We start from the raw sequence: 27,845 nt of genomic DNA on the forward strand, positions 1-27,845 counted from the left end.
AGAAGCAGACTCAACATATGTGCTCACAGAGCCTTGATCGCCAAATTAGGAGAGCACAGCTAGGTCTGCCTGACTCTTGGAGCAGCCAGGGCTGACTAAGAAAGAGTTGACTCGCCCACAGCCCTAGTATCCAGCCCTCCATCCATCCTGGGACACAACTGATTCTGGTGGCATGCCACGAGTCGATTTCCAGTGCAAATCATGAAGACCCAGCAATGCATTGGCCCAGACCAGTGTGTTGGGCACAAATGTCAATGAAACCAGAACTGCTGGGAGACACCTGCTCAGTAGCAAGAGGTTGAGTAGCATCTGCAGCTGATGACCTCGCAGGAGCTTGACAGTATTTTTGGCCCCAATTGGCATAATTCTGTACGAGCTTATAAAAAATGTGAAATCCTTCTCGGCCTAAAAATCTTCTACATACTTGCGCATCTATGTCATAAATGTTTGGTCACTGTGTTCTGCCTCGCTGTTCAACTATGGAACTGTAATGTGGTGAATGCCACTGTGTATACAAAGGCCCTTGAAAAATTGTACCACAAAGTGAGTACCATTGTCTGAAACTGGGGTGTAAGGCAAGCCTTCTATGAAGAATATCTTCAACATGAACTTGACAGTTGCATCTGCTGGTGCAGATGTACAACAAATGACATAAGTAGAATGAGAAAAAGCATCACCTATCAACAACCAAAAAGTGTTTGGACCAGCAAAATCAATGTGGACTCGTTCCCAAGGTTGTGTGGATGCCAGCCGTGGTGATAAAATACTGTGAGGCACCACCTGCTGATCTGGAACTTGTGGAAAGGTGTCACAAGGTGTTCCATCTCCCGATCAATGCCCGCTCAAAACACAAGGTGGTGCGCCACCAGTTTCATGTGAGACATCCTGCAGTGACACTGGTGTAATAAGCAGAGGGCCACAGAGCTGCTTGAACCACGATGCGTGGTGTAAACCCATCCATCAAAAGGAGAATAATGCCATCCGTGAGGGAGAAGTCATGGTGCAATGCACAAATATTCCGAAGCATGTCCACTACCCGGTCTGGCAGATGGTCAGGTCAACCCTGTTGTACCACGCATATGACCTGCTGAAGCACTTTATCTGCCACCACAGCAGAGGCAATATGGGATCTGGTGATAGTGAAGCCATCCATTGTATGTCTCGTCTCCACATCAAATTGAAAACAAAGCCATTCTCCCTGGTCGAATGTGGGATCAGGGCCCATGGAAAGCCAGAACAGAGCATCTGCATTTTCATGTTGTGAAATGGAATACAAATGGATCCTATGAGTGCACCAAGACAAGCACACAGCCCACCACAGAAAATGGTGACTGCCTTTGTCCAGTAAGAATGCCAAGAGGCTAAAAAGGGAAACCAAGGGTTCATGGTTGGCAATTAAATAAAACTTTTCATCACACAAGAACACATGAAATTTTTTTAAGGCCCAGACAATATCAAGAGCTTCTTTTTCCACCTGAGAATAACATTGCTAGGCCAAGTTGAGCATTTATGGCAGGCATTAGATTGTGCAGAGCCATCTGAATGGTGCTGGGGCAGGTACACCCCCATCCTGTACTGCGACGCGTCTGTAGCCAAGGCCAGATCCTTGCCCAATTGAATTTTCGCAAGACATGGTGTTGACTGGAGACTATCCTTAAGCTGCCCAAAAGCACACACACAGCCTGCAGACCAAACAAAAGGAAGCTGCCCAAAAGTACACACACAGCCTGCAGGCCAAACAAAAGGAAACTGTTCAAAAGCACACACACAGCTTGCAGACCAAACAAAAGGAGTATGTTTCCGAAGCAACAGATGCAAGGGGTGGGCGATAGTGGTCGCTCTGGGAATGAACTTCTGATATTATGCCACTTTGTCAAGGAATGCCTAAAGTTCTTGTAGATTAGACAGATGGAGAAAAGCCATAACAGCGACAGCGTGTTCTCCCACGGGGTACACACCCTGCCAGGAAATTTCATGGTCCAAATAAACAATGGAAGGCTGGAAAAAATGAGACTTGGTGAGATTACATTTGAGGCCCATGGGCTGTAGAACACTAAACAAAGATCTTACATAGGTGATCCCCTGTGGGTAGCAACGGTCATGATGATATCGTCAAGATAGTTGATGCACTGAGGGACCACCGACATAATGTGTTCTAAAAAACGTTGGAAGATGGCAGGCACACCACTGACCCAAAACTTAGTTTTTGACACTGGTAGTGGCTGAAAGGCACATTAACCACAAGCAACTGTTTTTTTTTGCCTCGGCCAACAGAATCTGAAGGTGAATACCTCCTCCAGGTGAGGTAGAGGGTACATGTCTGCGACTGCCTGTGCATTAATGGTGACCACGAAGTCACCACAGAGACGAAGTTGACACAACAGCTTCTTTACAATCACTATGGGCGTGGCCCATTCACTTGAGGAGATCGGTCTAATCACTCCCAATGACATTAAACGATCCAGCTCCATCTTCACCTGCTCACATAAAGCTACCGGCACTGGCCGCGCCCGAAACAACTGAGGGCAGGTGGAGGGTTTGAGGGTGATGTGTGCTGTGAAATTGTATGCACAACCTCACCCTGGGGCAAACAGATGCAGAAACTGAGAACATAAAGAATCCAATTCATGATACGGCACTTGGTCCAACACCAGATGCACCACATCCGTAACAGAAAAACCAAAAGTAGCAAAGGCATCTAACCCAAACAAATTTTCAGTACTCATATCATTAGCCACCAAGTACAACACGGAACGGAAGTTGTACATTGTTTAGAGCATGAATTAGCCAAGAATAGGAATCTGTCATTTGTTATAGCTTACCAAGTGAGACTCCCATGTTGAATTGTAAGTGTAACGACTGATCTTTCACCTGCACTTCAATGAAAAATTTGTTCTGGCCTGCAGACAACGGTAAACGCAACAACAAAACAGTGTGAATGTCGATATCCATTGATTTCTTTAATGACTCATGAGGGAGGTAGGGTGGAGGGGGAGGGGGGGGGGGAGGAGGAGGGGGAGTGGGAAGGGGAAGTTAGAGATCAACATACCATTGCTGTGTGATCATTCTTGTTTTAAATTTATAGCAGAAGCCCCACTGCTTTGGACAGGCCACCTGCCCGTGCCGTACAAAAGAAGAGGGGCACGAAGGAAGTGGCGTTCACTGTTCCTGCTACCGACACGTTTGGCCACATCGGCCAGGTGGGCTTGTGTATAATGTGGCGAGTTCCTCTTCCCCCAACATGCTACTCTCCACATGCTGGGGCTGCATGCTCTCAACAATGGTGACATCACTCCAAGTCTCTCACTGACGGAAAGCAGTGTGGGAGATCTCCAATGACTGTGCAATATTCGAAATCTATTCCAATGTAAGGCCCTCCAGCTGAAGTGCAGGTTGATGCACCTTCGTATCTGTGGTCAAATGAATTATTGCTACCCTGACCATCACGTCCACATAACACTCTTGAGACAAACTGACACTTACGACTGAGGCCGTGAAGCTCAGGCACCCAAGCACGATTCGACTGCTGTGGCTGTTTGTGATGTTAACAGAATTCAAAATGCGCAGTGATCACAAGCTTATGCTTGCGATATCGGACGACACCAAACAACACAACTGTAATCACAAAAAAGTTTGCTTTGCAAGAGTTTTTGTTTATTTATTCAAAACATGAAAAAATAAGAATATCATAACAGTAAGTTATTTCTTGGGCAACCCACTGGCAGTAGTTTCCGAATACAGTAGCTCGCTCTGCAATCTATAGCCCGTTCTGTATTTACCATGGATGCTATCCGTAACATAAGTGGTAATCTTTCCTCCAATTAATAATGGGAGTCGGCAGTGTAAAAAGTGCCTTCTCATAAAGCAGTACTTCCGCTCACTGCTATAAACTTGCTTACAATTGGACTGATCTATACTGTGTGTTTGTGTTTTTGGTAATGGAACTTGTGCTACAGACTTATCCTGCTTGGAAGTTGCTACACCAGATTTCTCTTTACCTGTGTCAATTACATAACTATAGGTTTGTCACTGTATGTGTCTGCACCTGCTACTCTGCAGATTCTAGTGTAGAGACATACTAAATTTGTGTTTGCAAATACACGAAATGTGTTATTTTTATTACATTTAAGCTACTGTTCCATCAACTAATTCTCAAGTGACCAATATGTAACCACACACACAAACAAATCATGTTAACATTGGCTGTAGATGACTTGTTTCACTTCACTTCCATAAAAATCATGCAAATAATCAATGGCACAATTAATTCATTCTTCAATGATGGTGGCAAGATGTTCACCAAGTCAGAATAACTGTCCCATGTTCAGATTTCATTTGATGCCACAAACTCATAGTCAAATAAGTAACTTTGGGGTTGCAGACAATCAGAAACACCTGCACTTCCACAAGAAATTGGTATTTGTTGATCTGTGTATGTGTAAGACGCTGAAACCAAACATCCAAGCCTATGGCAACCATCACCAGAACATCTTATATCTGGGGTTACACTGAACGCTCTACTTCAGTCTCTAACACTTGTTGGTAATATGGATGCTACTCCTTGTGCCAACGACCACAACAGTCTCCTAAACAGTTTCAGTATTTCTGGACATACAAATGTAATTTGGACACTTATTCATCATCACTGCAATGAAATATCACTGCATCCACCATTTCTAACACAAGTAGCAATTCCATTAACACTTTTAGCCGGCAGTTTCATTTCATTTGCTAAGAGCTCCCATTTTACTAACTTTCTACCTCTCTTCCTCAGTTCTGTTCACTTTGTGCTAAAAAGTAACTAAACTCAACAGTCAGCACACCATGTGACACCATAATTGACTCTGGTATGTAGTGGAATGTGGTTAGCATACTGCTCTTCCAACCATTGGTTCCTTTCCGAACAGTAGAGCCACAGTACATGGTTAGCGTACCACTCTCACAGCCATTGGTTACTTTCCAAACAGCAGAGAAAGTATCTGAATCAATCATTTCAAAATGGTCACGAGTCACAAAAGTAAAATTTTGTGGGAGAAGAAAAATCTTCCTACAGTGCAAACCATCAGTGTATTTATTGTTATTTCAATGTTAATGGCTATTGAGTCTCCAAGGACTATGTAACATTGTGTGTTTTTGTTTTGTAATTTATAGTTTAGCATAAAAGTAAATTTAAAAATTGCTGACTCAAGCTGTTTGAAATGAACTACTATTTGTTCCAATAAATGAAAGTTATACTTGAAAAATATGTTGATTTCATTACAAAATCATTAAATATGATGAACTGCAAACTTAAATAAGACTGTTAGCATTTTATTCATATTTTGAGCTTAGCTGCACTTCTTATAACAATAGTGAAATGAAACACAATAAAACAGGTTAACCTTCTCGATTGTGATCGTCACTATTTGTTCTCCTGTTACTGGCGATTCTTGCAACTGATCGTAGAATTCCATATAGTCATGTGGAATGTACTTTCTTTGAACTTTCAATACATATCATGATTTTCTGACATTGATGGGCACCCATTTTTCAAGATATGCTAAATCATTGGGAAATACAGGATACTTAGTGAAGCTGTAAAAGAGCTGAAATCTCTCTGTGACAGCACCATCAATGAACTGTTCTGTTTTCACTCATCCTTTTCCAAGAGGAAAAAGAAAGTTAATGTTCCTTAGGAAATTTTCCCATGCTTGATTCAGAGAGGCAAGACATTTTGAAATAGACAGGTCATCAATTTTTAAATGCTAATAGAGCACCAGTTTCCACTGGGAATTTGACACTTTTTTGATCATTGTAGCATACTTTTCAAGTATACAAGTCCTGTCATGAGGGTTCACCAACTTCTTTTAGCCCCATTTCTATCATATGGGAGAAAACTATGCCCATGTACAGGGAAGTAACGTTTCATCTTTTTAAATCTTCCAGATGATACAGCTGTTCAGCAAAAGTAAATCATCTTTCCTGACGAAGCAACCGTGGGTTGCGAAAGCTTGAAATTTTGTGTGTGTGTTTGTGTGTTTTTTATTGTGCCTATCTACCAGCGCTTTCCCGTTTGGTGTGAGTGTGTGTGTGTGTGTGTGTACACACACACACACACACACACACACACACACACACACACACAGGGCTATTACAAATGATTGAAGCGATTTCATAAATTCACTGTAGCTCCATTCATTGACATATGGTCATGACACACTACAGATACATAGAAAAACTCAAAAAGTTTTGTTCGGCTGAAGCCGCACTTCAGGTTTCTGCCGCCAGAGCGCTCGAGAGCGCAGTGAGACAAAATGGCAACAGGAGCCGAGAAAGCGTATGTCGTGCTTGAAATGCACTCACATCAGTCAGTCATAACAGTGCAACGACACTTCAGGACAAAGTTCAACAAAGATCCACCAACTGCTAACTCCATTCGGCGATGGTATGCGCAGTTTAAAGCTTCTGGATGCCTCTGTAAGGGGAAATCAACGGGTCGGCCTGCAGTGAGCGAAGAAACGGTTGAACGCGTGCGGGCAAGTTTCACGCGTAGCCCACGGAAGTCGACAAATAAAGCAAGCAGGGAGCTAAACGTACCACAGCCGATGGTTTGGAAAATCTTACGGAAAAGGCTAAAGCAGAAGCCTTACCGTTTACAATTGCTACAAGCCCTGACACCCGATGACAAAGTCAAACGCTTTGAATTTTCGGCGCGCTTGCAACAGCTCATGGAAGAGGATGCGCTCAGTGCGAAACTTGTTTTCAGTGATGAAGCAACATTTTTTCTTAATGGTGAAGTGAACAGACACAATGTGCGAATCTGAGCGGTAGAGAATTCTCACGCATTCGTGCAGCAAATTCGCAATTCACCAAAAGTTAACGTGTTTTGTGCAATCTCACAGTTTAAAGTTTACAGCCCCTTTTTCTTCTGCGAAAAAAAAGTTACAGGACACGTGTATCTGGACATGCTGCAAAATTGGCTCATGCCACAACTGGAGACCGACAGTGCCGACTTCATCTTTCAACAGGATGGTGCTCCACCGCGCTTCCATCATGAAGTTCGGCATTTCTTAAACATGAGATTGGAAAACCGATGGATCAGTCCTGGTGGAGATCATGACCAGCAATTCATGTCATGGCCTCCACGCTCTCCCGACATAACCCCATGCGATTTCTTTCTGTGGGGTTATGTGAAAGATTCAGTGTTTAAACCTCCTCTACCAAGAGGCGTGCCAGAACTGCGAGCTCGCATCAACAATGCTTTCGAACTCATTGATGGGGACATGCTGCGCCAAGTGTGGGAGGAATTTGATTATCGGCTTGATGTCTGCCGAATCACTAAAGGGGCACATATCGAACATTTGTGGATGCCCAAAAAAACTTTTTGAGTTTTTGTATGTGTGTGCAAAGCATTGTGAAAATATCTCAAATAATAAAGTTATTGGAGAGCTGTGAAATCGCTTCAATCATTGGTATTGGACATCTCTGCCCAAACTCTTTGCCTTTACAAATGTCTGCTTGTGTCTGTGTATGTGCGGATGGATATGTGTATGTGTGCGAGTGTATACCTGTCCTTTTTTCCCCCCTAAGATAAGTCTTTCCGCTCCCGGGATTGGAATGACTCCTTACCCTCTCCCTTAAAACCCACATCCTTTCGTCTTTCCCTCTCCTTCCCTCTTTCCTGATGAAGCAACTGTTGGTTGCGAAAGCTTGAATTTTGCGTGTATGTTTGTGTGTCTATCAACCTGCCAGCACTTTCGTTTGGTAAGTCACATCATCTTTGTATATATATATATATATATATATATATATATATATATATATATATATATAATAGAAGGAAACATTCCACGTGGGAAAAATTATATATAAAAACAAAGATGAGGTGACTTACCGAACGAAAGCGCTGGCAGGTCGATAGACACACAAACAAACACAAACATACACACAAAATTCAAGCTTTCGCAACAAACTGTTGCCTCATCAGGAAAGAGGGAAGGAGAGGGAAAGACGAAAGGAAGTGGGTTTTAAGGGAGAGGGTAAGGAGTCATTCCAATCCCGGGAGCAGAAAGACTTACCTTAGGGGGAAAAAAGGACAGGTATACACTCGCACACACGCACATATCCATCCACACATACAGACACAAGCAGACATATTTAAAGACAAAGAGTTTGGGCAGAGATTTCAGTCGAGGCAGAAGTGTAGAGGCAAAGAAGTTGTTGAAAGACAGGTGAGGTATGAGTGGCGGCAACTTGAAATTAGCGGAGATTGAGGCCTGGTGGATAACGGGAAGAGAGGATATATTGAAGAGCAAGTTCCCATCTCCGGAGTTCGGATAGGTTGGTGTTAGTGGGAAGTATCCAGATAACCCGGACGGTGTAACACTGTGCCAAGATGTGCTGGCCGTGCACCAAGGCATGTTTAGCCACAGGGTGATCCTCATTACCAACAAACACTGTCAGCCTGTGTCCATTCATGCGAATGGACAGTTTGTTGCTGGTCATTCCCACATAGAATGCGTCACAGTGTAGGCAGGTCAGTTGGTAGAGCATTACACCAACAACCTGACAACAGCTTTCGCATCCCGCAACTACCCTCCCAACCTGGTACAGAAGCAAATAACCAGAGCCACTTCCTCATCCTCTCAAACCCAGAACCTCCCACAGAAGAACCACAAAAGTGCCCCACTTGTGACAGGATACTTTCCGGGACTGGATCAGATTCTGAATGTGGCTCTCCAGCAGGGATACGACTTCCTCAAATCCTGCCCTGAAATGAGATCCATCCTTCATGAAATCCTCCCCACTCCACCAAGAGTGTCTTTCCGCCGTCCACCTAACCTTCGTAACCTCTTAGTTCATCCCTATGAAATCCTCAAACCACCTTCCCTACCCTCTGGCTCCTACCCTTGTAACCGCCCCCGGTGTGAAACCTGTCCCATGCACCCTCCCACCACCACCTACTCCAGTCCTGTAACCCGGAAGGTGTACACGATCAAAGGCAGAGCCACGTGTGAAAGCACCCACGTGATCTACCAACTGACCTGCCTACACTGTGACGCATTCTATGTGGGAATGACCAGCAACAAACTGTCCATTCGCATGAATGGACACAGGCAGACAGTGTTTGTTGGTAATGAGGATCACCCTGTGGCTAAACATGCCTTGGTGCACGGCCAGCTCATCTTGGCACAGTGTTACACCGTCCGGGTTATCTGGATACTTCCCACTAACACCAACCTATCCGAACTCCGGAGATGGGAACTTGCTCTTCAATATATCCTCTCTTCCCGTTATCCACCAGGCCTCAATCTCCGCTAATTTCAAGTTGCCGCCACTCATACCTCACCTGTCATTCAACAACATCTTTGCCTCTGCACTTCTGCCTCGACTGACATCTCTGCCCAAACTCTTTGTCTTTAAATATGTCTGGTTGTGTCTGTATATGTGTGGATGGATATGTGTGTGTGTGTGAGTGTATACCCGTCCTTTTTTCCCCCTAAGGTAAGTCTTTCTGCTCCCGGGATTGAAATGACTCCCTACCCTCTCCCTTAAAACCCACATCCTTTCGTCTTTCCCTCTCCTTCCCTCTTTCCTGATGAGGCAACAGTTTGTTGCGAAAGCTTGAATTTTGTGTGTGAGCAGAAATGTTTGGTAACAGTAAATTTTGCATGTCGACAAACTTCAGGCCACAGACATTATTTTCCATCACTGTGTTCAGAAACTTCCTTAACTTTAGTGTAAAAATTTTTGAACCTTCTGCAGACAAACACCAGATTCTTACTCTTTGTCAAAATTAACAAGAAAATACAAATGAAAGTAACACAAGGCCACCAATGTATTTCACTTTCAATTAAGCACAGTTCCATATAGCCATTGCAAAAACAGCATGGGTCAATGAGGCATGACCTTTCTACAGGGAGTGAAGATTTTGATCTCTGACAGTGATGCCATTTGATGGTTGTATATTGTATATACTAATCTGGCTGCCCTTCATCACCCATTCCCAATATCTAACTCATGCAATGAATGATTCATCTGTCACTCAAGCAGCTCCTGAGTTCATGTCATGAGACAAAGTACACCCTTTACCAGTCCTCCTACTAATGAAACAGTCCGGACAGTACCACGAACTGAACCTGGGTCCTTCGCTTGACAAGTCAGTAGCAATTACTATTCAGCTACAGAGGCAGACTAATTTTTTGTTAATAATAATAATAATAATAATAATAATAATAATAATAATAATGAAAAGAAAAAAGACTTATCTGAAACCTATGTTCAGTGAACAGATTTCTGTTATTTACATGACATCAAAGTCACGAAAAGATATGAAATACATGTTCTACGGCGGGTAACTGCAGTAAAAAACACTCCCAACAACTTAACTGATTAAGCTAGATCCAAATTATACTGTTCTAGTTCCTACAGAACCCATGTGGTTTCCCATCATGTGCCTCCTCAGGTGGTGGATAGGGAAACTTTCACCAGATATGGTGGACACTGGGGAAATAAAACACCCGGCGCAGACCAAAACTAGCGAACTGCTACCTTGCAGCTGGGAGTTGGGCCTCCAGACGCTAAGGGAAGAAAACACTAAATAAAAGTTACCTACCCTTCAGTAGAGTTTGGACGTAGGGTTGACAGCTCACTCTGTAAAAAGTACCTGTTACAAAACGTCAACAAAGAAATGTCAGATAGATAAAGGACAATGGACATGACATGGACAAGATTATGGACAATGGGCAACCAAACAATGGAGACAAAAAAAGTAAGAAAAAGAATACAATGAGTAAATGGGATTTATTCATCGGTATTTGGAACGTGAGATCACTATACTGCCTTCGAGCCCTGAAAGTGATGCTAGATCATATAATGAACCTGAAGCAGAGCATCATAGTATTACAAGAAGTAAGATGGACAGGGAGTGGAATCCTAGAAAGGAAAGAAGCACACATATTTTATAGCTGTAGCGAAAGAAACCTTAAGTTCGGGGCAGGATTTGAAGTGTGTCACTAACTAAAGTACTTACTAATAGGATTCAACCCCGTAAATCCAAGATTATCTACACTTAAGATAAAAGGGAAATTCTTCAATTACTTCGTAATTAATGCCTGCGCACCAACTGAAGAATCAGAGGATGAGGAGAAAGAAGCTTTCAACAAATCTCTGGAAAGAGCATATGACGATTGCCCAGAGCATGATATAAAAATACTAGCCAGAGACCTAAATGCCCAGGTGGGCAGAGAACAAATCTGTAGACCAACAGTCAGTATCTATAGTAAATAAGCTGCAAATAATGACAATGAGACAAAGCAACATCTAGAAACATGGTGGTAGGCTTCACATTGTTCCCACACACGGAAATACATAAGGGAACATGGACAGCACCAGATGGGAATACAATAAATCAGGTCGAACATGTACTATTGATGCAAGGCAGAAGTCAGACTTACTGCATGTAAGGAGTTTAAAGAGGTCCAAATATAGACACGGATCACTTCCTAGTTTGGGCATGGATGAGGGCAAGAATATGTAACGCAGTGAAAGGAAGCTGCCCCAGGACACAGAAATATAATATCACAGCTTTAGAATCAGAGGAAGCAAGGGAATGATACCAGGGTGGGAATAATTCAGGCCCTTGTAAACGCTACAGAATGTTACAACATTGAAGATCAGTGGGAAAGGATAAAAAAAAGACAGTGCAGATAACAGCAAGTAAGATACTTAGGAACAGCATAACACAAGTAAGAACCTCGTGGTTCGATACCAAATTTGAAACAGTAACTAATGAAAAAATGAAGCAAACAGAAGGGCATTACAACCACATTGCACCAGGAGGATAATGGAAGAATATAAAGAAAAACAGAGGATTGAAGAAAGGACCCATCAAAGGACAGAGAGGGAGTGGATGAAAGCAAATATTGAAAAAATGGAGCAAAGCAAGGAAATTGTATAGAGGTGCATAAGGCATGGAAACCTTTCAGGGGGAGAACAAGTTTAATAAAAGATGAGAAGAAATTATAAGCAAAGAGAAGGAGATATGCAAAAGGTGGCATTGCTACTCTTGGTGAACTCCTTAATCCAAGACCAGTTGTAACAAGGAATCCAACAGAAATACAGGAGGAAGAGGACCCAGATAACAGTGTGGACTATCTAACTTAGAAGAGATGAAAACTGCAATGAGGAAATTAAAGAACAACAAGGTGGTAGGGACAGGCAGCACTCCAGCAGAACTTTTGAAGCAAGGGGACTCTGAATTGGAAAGGAACATTCTAGAATTGGTTAATCTAAAAAATGGGAAGAGGAGGAAATTCCTCAAACATGGAAAGAGGGAATTATATGCCGTATATGATAAGAGAAGAGACCAGATGGAATGCAGTAACTATAGAGGGATCATACTGCATGATCTGGTACATAAAATACTCTCTAAAATACTGTATGAACAACTCCTTCCAATAATACAGAGGGAAATGGGGCCATACCAATGTGGATTTAGCCCTGGTAAGTCAACTATCAACCAGATACCTAAGCCTAAGACAAATGCTGGAAAAAATAAAGGAATATGGGGATGGAATGTATCATTCTTTTTTTCTGTTCACTTTAAAGCAGCATACGATATTATAGACAGAGAGCAACTATATCATGCTCTAGGTAAATTGGGCATTCCAAAAAAACTGATAAAAAGATAGTAAGAATGACAATGAGAGGAATGCAAGGTAGCATGCCTCCTATTCAACGTCGCCTTGGAGAAGGTGATGAGAGAAGCAAATATCTCGAATAGGATAATGATATTTCATAAATCTGTGCAGATACTGGCCTATGCAGATGACATCAACATAGCAGCAAGAACTCTGACGGCAATGGAAGAGACATTCACTGCACTTGAACAAGCCAGCTGGAATATATGACTAATTACACAGCTCTACAAAATAATTTTTTTTTTCGTTGCCAGGGAAGTTTGAACGAAAATGGGATATTGTTATGATACTTATTCCGAGTATATTTGTACTTTTTCCAAATTGGCTCTGGTTTTTGAGATATAGGTTATTTGTGGAAACGAGAGTTTCATGCGGATAATATCGACTGCAGGGTCCATATATGGTGTAATGTATTTGCTACCTGTTTTTTAATTAGTGATATTGTACTATCTTTATTAAACAATTGTGCTCAGGGAGTGTATCTGTGTGGTTGAGGATTACATCATGCAAACATCACACTGTCAGCATGTGTTCAGTCCTGTTGTGCGGTGCGTGTGTTGAAGATATTGAGGGTTGTGCAGATCTGAATTCGGCGGTACTCGACATTCATTTGTTGGCCGAGGTAATCCCCGCAACAGCCGATAGGTAGCATTCAGTGTAAACAAGAAAAATGGTGATGGTCGAAAGTCACACACATGCGCAGTGCAGCTTCAAGGAGATAGAACCTTTTCATCGTGACGTAGCAAATAAGAGGTGAGTATTCATTTCACACAAAACAATTAATGATGTTTGTTGGATGTGATTGACATGCAAATACAAGAAAGTTCTGCATAATATGTAGTATTTGTGCAATTTTGTTTTATGAAAACACGAGTTCTTCACGCCATCTTTGCGTGAACCATCCAGATGAGTTCTGCTACATTTGTGGTGAATACGTTCTTCAAGAGAACAGGAAGAATATCACTCCTTTTGTGAAGGAAGCGTATCTGGCATATTTCGGAATTAAACTTGGAGATCAAGACAAGGCGTGGGCACCCCATAAAGTTTGTAAATGCTGTGTGGAGTGCTTACGGCAGTGGACAAAACGAAAAAGGAAAAGCTTAAACTTCGGAGTGCCTATGGTATGGCGAGAGCAGAACAACCATACAGATGATTGCTGTTTTTGCATTGTTAATGTGAAAGGTTTTAATAGGTTCAAAAAACGAAAGTGGGAATATCCCGATTTGGAGTCAGCAAGAAGACCGGTGGTGCACAGCAACGATGTTCCTGTACCAACCTTCACAACATCACCCACGCTAACATCATCAGATGACGATGTGCACGGCGAGGAATGTACAAGTAGTGGTTCGGAATACGAAGGACGTGAGACACAACCCCAGCAGTTCGACCAGAAGGAGCTCAGTGACTTGATACGAGAACTCAATCTTTCAAAGCAAGCATCAGAACTCTTAGCATCCAGGCTTAAGGAAAAGAACTGTCTTCATCCAAGTGTTAAAATAACAGCTTACCGGACGAGAGAAGAAAACCTTCTTCCATACTTCAACAAGAAGAGGTTATAGTGTATTGCAGCAATATACCTGGACTTTTACTTGAATTGGGGCTGCCGGAATATAGACCAGAGGACTGGCGTCTCTTCATAGACAGTTCCACTAGAAGTTTAAAATGTGTTCTCCTACACAATGGCAATCGTTACGCATCTATTCCAATTGCCCACTCAACAAAACTTTGTGAAGCATATGCTAACATCAAGATGGTTCTGCAGAAAATTCAGTATATGCAGCACCAGTGGTTGATTTGTGTTGATTTGAAAATGGTGAACTTCTTGCTTGGACAACAAAGTGGATACACAAAGCACCCATGTTTTATCCGCATGTGGGATAGTAGGGCAAAGCACGAACATTGGAAGCAGAAAACATGGCCTCCAAGGGAACATATGGCTGTTGGTGAAGCAAACATCATTAATGAACCTCTGGTTAGTAGGGACAAGATTGTTCTTCCACCATTACATATTAAGTTAGGACTAATGAAGCAATTCACCAAAGCTTTAGACAGAAATGGTAATTGCTTCACATACATCTGCAATACGTTCCCTGGACTCAGTAGTGAAAAACTTAAGGCAGGAATATTTGATGGTCCTCAAATTCACAGGCACATCAACGATACCAATTTTACAAGTGTCATGACTGTCACTGAAGCATCGGCCTGGAACAGTTTTGTCGCTGTTGTAAAATGTTTTTTGGGCAATCATAAAGCTCCCAATTACGAGGAACTGGTCAAAAACATGCTCACTAACTTTCAAAACTTAGGAGCTAACATGAGCATAAAATTGCACTTCCTTCACAGCCACTTGGATCGATTTCCTCGTAATCTAGGTGATTTCAGTGAGGAACAAGGAGAGCGGTTCCATCAAGATATGAAAGGAATAGAGGAAAGATATAAAGGAAGATGGGACAGGCATATGATGGCAGATTATTGCTGGAATCTGCAACGTGACTGTTCTGAAGAGACCTATAAAAGGAAAGCGTGCAGGAAGTGGTTCGTCATGGACGGAAAATGATATACTTATAGAGAAACTTTTCAATTATGTTTTATACGTGGACAAATGCCTATCAGGTTTTCATAGAAGCTATTTATAAAGATTATTTTCTTTTTTCATTGTAGTTTGTAGCGCTCGAGTTCAATATTAGCAATTTTTTCTAATTTTTTGAATAAATCATGCATTATCTCAAAAACTAGAGCCAAACTGCATAAATGGTTGCTATATTCGTCCTCAGCACCACTAACCCACCCTAAAGCCACTCAAATATCCTTGGCAAGAAAATGAGTGTTGACCAGTGTTATCAATGAGCAGTAAACAAAATACCTCGCTGCTGTGAAAGCGGACAGGAAGAACATGCCAGCCGAAATAACGATGGGTAGTTATAATTTTGAAAGAGTCAATCATTTCAAGTATCTGGGTTCAGTTGTAAACAGTCTAAATAATACCTCCTATGAAATAAAGCAGGGGTTAATTGCAGCCAATAAAGCTTGTTTAGCCTTAACAAAGCTTCTATCTTCAAGGCTCCTGACTTGGACCACAAAACTAACCATCTATAACACTCATATCAGACCAGTGCTTATATACACCTCCGAAATCTGGGCTGTAACAGCAACGGATGCTGAATCGCTGGATGCATTCAAGAGAACTATACTCAGGAGAATCATTGGCACAATTTGTGAAAGGAGGAGGAGATACAACCATGAGTTGTACACCATCTACAAAGATCAGCCTGTTAGAAAAATTGTGAAGTCATCTACACTAAGGTGGGCAGGACATGTGGTACGGATGAACGATACGGAAATACCAAAAAAGATTTTACGAAAAAAGCCAGGTGGGCAGAGAGGACAAGTCAACAGAAAACTAGCTGAGTGGACAGAGTCATAGAAGACCTTCAGAAGATGAGCTACAGGAACTGGAAAATGCTAGCAAGGAACTGGGATAAATGGAAGGAGATAGTTGAAAAGGCCGAGACTCGTCATGAGCTGTAGAGCCACAGAAGAAGAAGTTCCTACAGAAGACTAACATCTTCCTAATTCTGCAAAATACCAATGTAATAAATCAATAACAATACCAGATTCAACAATTCACATGTATGTAAATATGGAAATGACAAGAGAAACAAAGATATACCTGTTAATTTGGGAACATGAAAGGCATTAGATGAAGGGAAAGAAATACAACATAGAATATGAAAGGTGAAAGAAAGGATTTCCTTCCTGTAAATGCCAGTGCTCAACCCAATCATCAATTGATGTGCCTAACTTGTTACACTGCCAATTAAGCTCTTGCAGTGTTTAACTACCACAGACTGCACGGTTGCGACACACTGTATAAGTAAGTGTAGTGCAATTTTACGCACACATACATACATTCATTCATTCATCCATCCATTCATCCATCCACTTAGTGTTCATTCATATACCCACTTAGCATTCATTCATATATCCACTTAGCACATATTACAAGCACATGGCTTTCTGGTGTGACATTTTTCCTTTTGTGTGCTCTCTCAATATTGGAATATGTTTTATCTCTTTATTGCACTATACTAGTGTGGAACTCATTTTCCAGTGGCAAATCCACTTCTAAACAGAATCACTTTGTCAAGAAGGATTACAGATCTGGTAAACTATGTTTAACACACTAACGCCAAATTTAGTGGTCTTTCAAATGATTGTAGTGATTTACCGCCTAAATTTTACAAGAAAGATCATGGTTCTAGTGCTGAACGCAGTGAGAAAAGTGTGACAAAAACTTTTTCTATTTTTTAAACCCATGCATATTCACAGTAGCTACTTTGTGCTTCATAAATTCACATGTCAGAAACAGGAAACACTCTTAAAATTTAATGTAAACTTTCTAACACAAACTCCTTTCGATTTCAAGCAGAGGACTGGTCTCATTTTAAGATGCATATGCAGCAACTGAGAAAAGGAGCAGCCAACGAAATGTAGCTCACTGTGCTACAACAGAGGAAAATTAAATGAAACTGCTTAGCAAATTAATAAATTGTAATCTACCCGCACATTTACCAATTTCTTTCAAAACTGATCACACTAAAACATCACTCTGAGTCTGCATAGAGGGTAAGTACAGAGTTTCTAAGACAGAAACACAAAATTTCAATGCGAAATACTTAATATCTGGTTTTTTTATGACTTTTGCTATGCGAATATCAGAGTAATAATACATAAATGCTCCAAATATCATGGTTGTAGTGGTTTCGGAGTCCTATGATTTGACATATTAGAGAAAGTGGATAAGCTTAAGCAATTTTCTTGAACTGAAATCCAGGGGTATTCATTTGGAATTAGTGATGTATGCAAAACATATGTTCTGATGATGAATTTATGTAAGAATGGTAGGACCAAGGCATTGAAGGCAATACTGATGTTAGAATTGTGAAAGACTCTACTGAGAAGAGTATGGATTAAGCCAGTGCATAGGTCAGAGCAAACATGGTGTTTCCTAAGGCTCATCCAATGCAAAGAAAAGTACCACACTGCATCTGGCCCTCCACTAGCTCAATGAAGGCCGAAGGCAACTACAGAGCCAAGAATGCCTTCTAAATGGTAGATTCAAAAAAGCAAAAGTGAGGTAAAAAAATGTAACAAAAATCAGTTGGACCATCAATAATGAAAATAAGAGGAGAGAAACAGGTAAAGCAGCAGGTGGACATCACCGACGCTCTGCATGCGGCCGGAGTTGCTCCACCCACAGCTGTCCCATCCCTGCTCCAGTGTAGTCAAGTGTTTAACAGCACCCACTATACAACAGTGTGCTAACTCTAAAACAGAAAATACAGTGAGCAGTAAAGGAGACAAACCGTATCTAAAAGCAATTCAGGCAGAGTAAGAGAGGGATGAAAGAGTGAGCTGGTCGAGGAGGCAGGGTCAAGGGTCCCCCAGACCCAGCATGCAGTGGGAAAAGCTCCAGCTGTCATTCCATCTCTGAGTGAACAGAGGTCTTATTTGCACCCGCAAATCTGCACCTGGGATTGGCAAAGCAAATGAGGGTGAATAATAACTTCTCTAGCCAAAAGGTCAGCCAGTTCATTCCCTGGGATACCCACAGGGCTTGGGACGCAGACAAAGGCATCCGAGTAGTCAGTATGAATAAGTGCAGCAAGGAGGTAATGAATAGCAGAGACCACAGGGAGACAAGAGTAACATTGGTAAATGGTCTAAAGACTGTGTTGGGTCACTATGTATCAAAATGCGGTCAGGGGAGGCCATTTAATAAAATGGAGGGCTCTGTTAATGACAATCAGCTCTGCCATAAAACCGTTACATGTCCCTGGCAATGAATGGTGTTCCTGATTGGCAGGTGATGTACAAGCATACACCATCTAATCCAAAATTTTAAAGCCATCAGTGTAAAAGATGGTTGCACCCACAACTGAAAGTAACAGACACCAGAATGTCATGGGACAACTAAGACTTTAGGACCTTGAAATAGATAAGGAGACTGGTCCTAATTTATGGCTTTGGCACCAACCAAGGACGGTGCACGAGGAAACATGGAGGGCTCATTCGAGGGAGGAGAGAGACGAAGATCCTGGCAGAGGGCTGTGAGGCACATTCCAACTAGTACTCTCCCCCAAGGGTGGGTATCAGGAGATTGACACCCCTCATATGTAAAAAGATCAGGGAAGTGACAAACAGTAGCTGCATAGAAGACCAAGAGTTGGTACTGTCGGAGATAAAGAGGTAAGATCCTTGCTTCATCAATGACTAGACCAAAAGGCATGAGTGGCCACATGAACTTGACCATAATGAACTCGGTCGAACAATTTCAAAGCCAAATGTGCTGCCCAGTCATAAACCTGCCAACCCTACTATGCAGCTAGTCTGTAGCCGTGAATACGGGGCAGCCAAGTCCGCTGTTCATCAAAAAGGAAGCCCAAACAATGGGACTGTGCAGCAACTTCCAAGCTCTGGGTGCTCAAGTACAGTTCCAAGTCCAGATGTGGCATGGTGGGTGAAGAACAAGCAGCCATGGGCTGGCATCTGGCCTCTGATCTATGGGTTTTTGGGGAGACTGATCCCAAGAGGGAGCCCTGTCACCAGTAGACACCAGAGGAAGAAGCTGCTGCTCCTCAGGTCAGGTGTGGGAAGTGATTCCCCACGATTGAGATGTGGTGGGTAAACTGACTTTGAAAAAATTGTGGTAATGGGAGTGATGGCTGTGACTTTTGCATAACTGTACGTCATTTCAACAGGATGTAGGCGTTAATATTTTTTACATCACTCAGCATACAAGAGATGGTCAATAGCTTTATATGTTTCCCCCCTACACCCCCTTGAAGACTGGGCAAATTGATGTACATGGAAGATGGTGTCCCAGGAACTGACACATGAAGCTGGTTGTTCACAAGGTCCACCTTCATGGAGTGATCGTATGCAGTTACTACATTTTAGGTCTGCCATGCATCGGGTTGACATACAATCAAAGCACCATCAACAGAAGCACTTCACAGGATATAGAACGGAATGTTTCACATCAAACCTGTACACCATGAATTTAACTTTTGCCAGGAGGAAATTCCCTTCAAAGGCTAAGATTAAGGCACCTGTATCTATCTAGTTATCCTTGGACTTTTTTAGGACGCATCACACAAAATGTACACCTCGCCACTCAAGATTAGCCCATAGCTCCTTGTCTGTTTGGAGGATAAGATCTCAGTGGAAGATGATTCCTTCCACCATATTCAAAGTCTTATGTGGGGAAATGGTCATTGGTATGTCACCCAGATGTACACATGACTGAAAGCTGTAGATTGTGCAGCAGAGGCGGCTTTAATCAATAATGATCCACTGTGCATTTTTCCCCAATTACACAACTTCTCCAAAGTTATCTACAATATGTTTCACAAAAAATAATGGCTTTGTAACAATAAAAGTATCACCTTCAGTTCGAGCACATACTAAGTACTGGATAAATTGCTTTCCTCCTAGATGTCTGACTTGTCGCCCTTCCCATGGAGTAGCCAGGGTAGTGAAAGCAAAAGCATTATAACTATCCACACTGAAATTTCTATAGTTGTCTGATGAGATGGCCAGATCAGAACAGTCACTGTTTTGATGCAATTTGTTTCGTGTGCGAAACGTCCGCCCAGATGGCACCTACTCTAAACAAGGTCTCTCCCCATGGGCATCACCCAACTGCAGAAAAGGCCATCTAGCACAATGGCCGTTGCTGTGAGTCCTGATGCCCCAGGAAGACAGTCATCTACTCCTTGGCATGAGTTGGAAGCTAACAGCACAGGCATCAGCAGTGTGATCTCATTGTCAGTTGGCTCAACTGAAGGGGTAGCTAACTACCCCAAGATGTCGGATTGGCTACCACATTGGTTTTGAAGCCCAAATAAGAGCCTAACCGGGTACTGTTCGCCGATGATCTTTAATGTTGCATGCAGTATACAGTATTTAAGGTGTTCTTCCCCAGCCAGTCAATGTTATGGGAAAATTTGGACAATGGTCAAACCCAGGAGGAGACCAGAAATTATTAGAGCCACATTTTGGTGGTGCATGAAAGAATATTCCGAGAAAGGAAAGTAGAACGTAGAGAATAGCCGGGTCAACATCAAAGGCAGCTGGGTCGACATAAACGGCGGACACAGAGAGGGGGGGGGGGAGGGGGGGGGGGGTAGGATAGTCAGAAAATTGCAGCACATGAAAGGAAGGTGGTGGTACAATATTTTGGGGCCCCATGATTGCAACACATGAACTCACGAAACTTGAACTGAAAATGTATGCTCGTAATCAGTTACTACCTAGGAGAAGATAAAGAGACTTTTTTACCATTTCAAAAAAACAAAAAATGTGAGGTTAAACTTCCACTAGTCATGAAGATGTTACCTTTCTTCAGCACAATACATAAATTCTTGCTCACTATGTTTATATCAGAAAGGGGGAGGAGTGGAGGGGACTACCATGAAGAAAATTTAAATGCTTCCATAAATAAGTGGGCTTATTGTAACACATTTATGCTTCACCAAATGCTTCATTTATTGGTGGAATCTTTGTGCAAAAACCTAAAAATGGTTTCAAGTAAAGGCATGTTCTGACATTAAGCAAATTTGTTAATCAACTATCAACATGTGTCAATGTGCTGTTGATAAATTTTCTTTTGTCTTCAGGAAATAGTGGTACTGCTCACATCTAACAGAATCACTGCTACAAGTTTATGACTGGCCTATCCCACGTCAAGAATGGTGAGTTGACAGTCAAACTGACTTGACACAAGGTTGATTTTGTCAATGGATGAAAATACTGTGAGAGTTTATAAATTGATCTCAGAGTAACCATGGAAAAATGCAAAATAGTGAGGTTCAACACATCTTACCCAAAAACAACATGCACCACCTTCCCATAGTTCATACACCTTGTAAATGTTCTTCGCTCACCAGAAAAATGATTTGGAAAAGTGGAGAAGAAGAAGATAATATTGATAGCAATAGCAGCAGCAGTAGTAGTAGTAGTAGTAGTAGTAGTAGTAGTAGTGACAAAACAAATTTCAAAGTAACTTTTTTCCAATACATAAAGTATACAGTCAACTGGTTGCTACTGTAAAAACCTTGACCAAGTTTCAATACCACCACTTTTTCAGAAGGAAAGTAACGTAAATTACATGACATTAAAAATGAAACATACATGGTGAGCTAATGTGCTCACATCACACAGTAGAAAATATGGAATAATGTCCCCAATGGCAGCAGTAAAAGTTTTTACACAGGCACATCTTGTTCAAAGAGCAGACATTGGACTGTATGTGTTGCATCTAGTTGTGATGACAGGTAAACATGGTGTAGAGTGTCCCACTCACTGGACACTAGAAGCATGATAAATTCTCAACTGTGTTAGGTATTTTTTCTTCTGACATCTCTGTATTTGGTAACAGCCTTGGATAATTAAGCACATAGAAATATATAACACACCTTTTTTTTTTCAAAACAATGGAAGACATACACTTAGCACAATAGTACAATATCATATCATAAAAATGCTAGCCTTTGTGTAATGAAACAGAAGGATAATATGAAACGTGCTCTTTATCACCAAACATTTATAACTCTTCTGTGCACTTTCTGAATGAGTTCCTACTTTATTAAGGAAATAAAAGTATTGACTCAGAAAAACAGTTATTAAACTTGTTTATGATTGATTGAGGAAAACAGCAATCTCTTAATAACTTCTTTTTATAGTGAAATACTCAAGGAAAACCCAATAACTAGCTTATATACAATAAATATATTACTGCCATAAATCACTAACAGGTAATGGTAGCTTTGACAACAAAAACTTTAGAGCTTTATAGAATCTAAAACTACCAGAAATTGATTAAACAACAAGAAAAATATGAAGGATATCCTGACTGGTTGCACATTTTGAGAACTAAATTAAATCTCCTTTATACATTTACAACATACTGCCACCATTTCAGAACACGATAAGCATGTAAAATACTCACTAGTGTGTCGGCAACATCTTGCCTATACCATCTCAGTTTCTCTCGGTCATCACTGTTCCATTCATCTATATCAGGTGGAAGAGCAGATTTTTTCAGCAATACTTCAACCAATGTGCAGTATATTGGTGAAAGCACAGTTATACAATCAGTCCTCTCATCTCCCTCCATGGGCTGCACATCTTCCTGAAAATATCACAGTTTTCCTAAACTTCTTGCATGAACTGAAGGAAAAGTATTAAATAAAGGTCCCCTAATGAGTTGTGTTTGTGTAAATGTGTGTGTATTTTCTATTTTGGAAGGAGGTCTTCTGGCTGAAAGCTAAAATGTATAGCAGTCTTTTGTTGTGTCTGTCTGTGACTCCAAGTCTCCTCTATATTCTGAGTAGCAATCTATCCTTTTCATAACATTGTTGTTATATTTACTAACCGTGTGACTTGGAGCCTATTTCTGTCCATCACTGTTTCTCTTTCATTTTTACTCATTTTATATTACTGCTTGTGCAGAACTCAGAATAAGAGGTACTAAACATATAGCAAAGTGAATGATTCAATGACTTTCAAATTAATTAGTACTTCAAAGATGAAGGTGTGTCAGCTGGTTTACTTGCTCTGTAATGGTCCACATTACTGTTATGGATCCTATGTACTGTCTCCTACTTTTTCACTTCCGCCTTTTAAGTTTTACACTGACTATATTCCATAGAATTTGAATTTATGTCAGATAATAGCTAACAACTAATATTAATTTAGTGACTAAAAATAAAAAAAGTAATTTATTACCTGTAAAATGTACCAAAACCCTAATGAATGTACACTTATACATTCTTCTACTGGATAGACACCTTGAATACTGGTAGCACGCAGAATATTTTCGACGATTTTGCTGCCCAACACTTTAGAGCTGCCTGGTTGTAATAATAGACGTAGAATCAATTTAGAGTGGCATTCCCCCATTCCTACAAACAGTCTGTAAATTTTACTTGTTACAACCTGAAATAAAGAAGAAATATGTATACTAAAATTATGTAAAATATTACATAGCGCTTCATCATTGAGGACTACATGCAAGCATACACATGGAACACTATCAAAGTAGATACAGTACACATTACTGTATCATAATGGGCTTGAAAGACATAATATGAGTGTGTTGACAGTGCCCCTATAATAATTTGGGCACACAATGCTTCTGGTTGTCTATATGCTCCTGAAAACGTTTCTTCTCCATGCTAGGTTGAAGGTACATAGTTGTGATTGTGTGTGGACTAGTTTCTTGGAATATTCTCAACCCTCCTGAGACGAACACTTACTACGTCAGTATATGACTGAGATTACAAAGAAGGCAACAACACGATCCACAATTGTACAACTCCCTCAGTTCATTGTGTGTGCAGTCCAATGTTGAAGGTGACGATGTGAGAAAGGTGGTTGGAGATAACAGTACTCAAACAGGAACATTGATGGAGTTGCCCTCACTTATCAGAGCGACAAGAGAGTACCATGATACCTTCCCTTTGCAAAACAATTTGGCTGAATGTTTACATTTGTGCACACCTTTCGCATGTTTACTCACTACAACTGTTCTTTTTTCAGAAAGTTTCAAAAAGTGCTGACAGAGTGGTGCCAAAATCAAATGACCAAATTAAAAATAGTGGTACTAAACAAAGGAAATCATTACAAGCAGAGCAGATGATGGTAAAGTTTGAGTCCACATAATTCTAGAAAGCAGGGCACTCTGAAGTTCAGATCTACAATTCAGCACTCATATGTGATTTTAGCCAATTTGAGGAAACAGCACACACAATCAGGATGTCTATGGTATGCATTTTGAAGTTAATAACCATATATTCCAACATCTGTGACAGCATTAACCTCAGTCTATACCAACATTCAACATGTGTTTAAAAAGTTACATCCAAAATGAGCCACTTCTGTCAATGACTGGAGCTATACTTATTTTACAACATCTATTTCATTCATTTTTATCTGCAGTAGCAAATGGTTTATATGTCAGATGGATTCCCTGCTTTGATCAAAGTGTGAGCCACTCAACTTCTTACCATGTACCAAGGTAGATATGAAGTTGGCAATGTGGGTACTTCATTGCATTTCCACCAGTATATATTCACACACAACTCCCATGACCAATCGACTTTTGGTATGGTGGGATGACTTACTACCTCAATGATACAGATAGACAAAGCACAGGTACAACCAGATGGAGACGCCAGACTTAACACATGGTTCCTGAAGAGGGACAGCAGCTTTCCAGTAGTTGCTGAGGAAACAATCTGCATGACTGAATGATCTGACACTGTAATATCAATTAACAAGGCCTTGTATACTGGTACAGTATTGCAATATGGTTAAAAGAAAGTGGAAACTATGGACATAGTATTTCCTGAGGACATGCAGATCAACTGTATGATTTAATGGTGATGGTATCCTCCTGCATGAAATATTTCAGAGGTAAAGCAGTCCACAATTTATATCTCCATGCGAGGGCTACTCAAGAGACTTTTGGCATTCGAAAAAGGCAAGTTTGTCATTCTATGGGTCAGAGTGTGGAAGTTAAATCCATGTTAAGCACGTTACAGAACTTGAAGAGCTAAATGGATAGGTTGGACACACTGTGGATTAGTTAGAGAGCGGAAGGAGGAGGAACAGGAATGCTGGTCAGATGAGTATGATATTTTAATCACAAAGTCAAATAAGATAATGCAGGAGCATGTGGAAAATACGAATAAGGTTACAGAAATGTGGATGAAGGTCTACAAACAACGCAGTAAATAGATTATCACAGTCATGACAAATCCATGGTCCACATAGTAATACAAGCCTATTAGCAGCTCTGATGACGAAGCTGGAAAAACGTATGGCAAAACAGATGAAATTATTCAAACAAAAATTTAATTGTAATGGGGAACTGAAATTCAATATGGGAAAAGAAGAAAAAGGAAAAATAGAACAATAGCGTGGACTGGGGAAAAGGAATGAAAGGGGAACTTGTTATTTATTTATTTATTTATTTATTTCTTGTTCCGTAGATCCAGTTAGTGAGTCAATCACAAGGATATGGAATGTGTCAAATTGTACAGGTTTCAATTTAAACTTACAATAAATGCAAGGGCATTTCAATGGCAAATTGTACATAGTTTAAGTAAGACATACTATAAATACAGTAACAGATACAATGTCAGCTAGATAACATAACTACCATTTGACAGAAAAAGGAGTTTCAAATAAAGGTTAAAGATAAGAGCACAAAGTTAAATCAGATATTAGGCCTACAAGAGTAAATACATGTACAGCCAATCTGTTGTTACAAAAAGTGTGCTAATGCCCAAATGCACAATAAAATCAATTGAACTACTTCTAGACATAATACGTTTAGTGATGGTATACATTTTCTTTCAGGTATTCATCCACAGTATAATAAGATTTCTCTGTCAGGTAATCTTTGAGAACTTGTTTAAATTTTGGCAGTTCTGTATGAACACATTTGATATGTAGTGGTAGAGCATTGAACAGCTTAATGCTGGAGTAGTAAACTCCTTTTTGTACCAGAGTGAGACGTTTCATTTCTAAATGTAGATTGTTTTTGTTTCTGGTGTTATAACCATGGAATTTACTGTTGTCTTGGTAGATGGAATAATTTTTGCACACAAAGGTGAGCAAGGAAAAAAATATACTGTGAGGCAGTTGTTAGGATCCCTATCTTCCGAAACAAGTGCCTGCAAGAGTGTCTTTGATGGACCCCACACATTATTCTGATTGCTTTTTTTTGGATGGTGAAAACTTTTTTTGCAAGCGGTTGGTTCCCCCAGAATATGATAGCATATGACATCAATGAGTGGAAGTAGCCAAAGTAGGCAACCTTAATAGTGTCAACTTCAGCCACTGAAGAAATTACCCGTAATGCAAATGTTGCCGAGCTAAGTTTTTTACATAGATGAAGAATGTGAACTGACCAATTACATTTACTGTCTATATAAGCACCCAGGAATTTTGTGTCTTCAACTTTCTGTATTGGTTGATCTCTACATTTTATGTTAATTTCATCGGGATTACTTTGTGATGTATGGAACCTCATATAATGAGTTTTATCTGCATTGAGCGAGAGACCATTTGAGGAGAACCAATTTAAGATGTCATTAAAAACAGTACTTGTAGTTTTTTCAAGATCATGATCAATCAAATCGTCAATTAGAATTGTGGTATCATCGGCAAACAGGGTAAATTTGCTGTTTGTCTCAGAACAAAGAGGAAGATCATTAATAAAGATGAGGAAAAGCAGTGGGCCCAAAACGGAGCCTTGAGGCACACCACACGTTATCGTGCCCCATTCAGACGAGGCAGGTTCTCCAGAAGAGCCATTTAGCATTACAGTCTGCTTCCGATCCTGTAGATATGATTGCAGCCACAAGCCAACAGTACCACCTAAACCATAGTATTCTGCCTTTTTCCAAAGAATTTGGTGGTTTACACAGTCGAAGGCTTTCGTAAGATCACAAAAAATACCCACTGGAGACATTTTTTTGTTAATGGCTTCCAAAACTTTGTTGCTGAAAGAGAATATTGCCTGTTCAGTACAAAGACCGGCACGAAAACCAAACTGATTTTTGCTTAAGATACTGTGGAAGTTGAGATGGTCTACAATCCTCCTGTGCATGAGTTTTTCTAGAATTTTCGAGAAGGTAGTTGATAGGGATATTGGGCGATAGTTTGTAACAACGCTTTTATCGCCTTTTTTAAAGAGAGGAGTCACTACAGCCAACTTAAGTCTGTCAGGGACAATCCCATCTTGTAGGGATGCATTGTATATGTTGCATAAGACGGGACTAACAAATTTATAACAGTGTTTCAGTATTTTACTAGAAATATTGTCCACTCCAGCAGAATTTTTATTTTTTAAGGATCTAATTGCTCTTATGACTTCGCTTACAGTAACTGGAGGTAAGGATATCTGTGGGATTCTGTTACTAATAGCTTTCTGTAGGAGGGACAATGATTCTTCCATAGAACCATTACAGCCTGTCTTCTCTGCTGCTCTCAAAAAGTGGTTATTAAATATTTCTGCAACCAACTCAGGTTTCTTTATGATACTGTCCCCTGTATTAATCTCTACCTGAGACATGTTCCCTGTTGTCCTGC

General features: G+C 40.8%; 1 protein-coding gene across 2 annotated transcripts in view; it reads right to left on the reverse strand.

The window, feature by feature from the left end:
* LOC124721787 (importin-13) overlaps positions 1-27,845 on the reverse strand; it is a 189,705-nt gene that overhangs the window by 113,310 nt on the left and 48,550 nt on the right. For both annotated transcript variants that reach the window (XM_047246904.1, XM_047246903.1), the window contains 2 exons: positions 23,472-23,681; positions 22,693-22,875 (listed from right to left, as the gene is read on the reverse strand). In XM_047246904.1, coding sequence (XP_047102860.1) covers positions 22,693-22,875; positions 23,472-23,681 — 393 coding nt within the window. The remainder of the gene's footprint in view (positions 1-22,692; positions 22,876-23,471; positions 23,682-27,845) is intronic.

This window comes from Schistocerca piceifrons, chromosome X (genome assembly GCF_021461385.2).
Source record: "Schistocerca piceifrons isolate TAMUIC-IGC-003096 chromosome X, iqSchPice1.1, whole genome shotgun sequence".
Taxonomy (NCBI): domain Eukaryota; kingdom Metazoa; phylum Arthropoda; class Insecta; order Orthoptera; family Acrididae; genus Schistocerca; species Schistocerca piceifrons.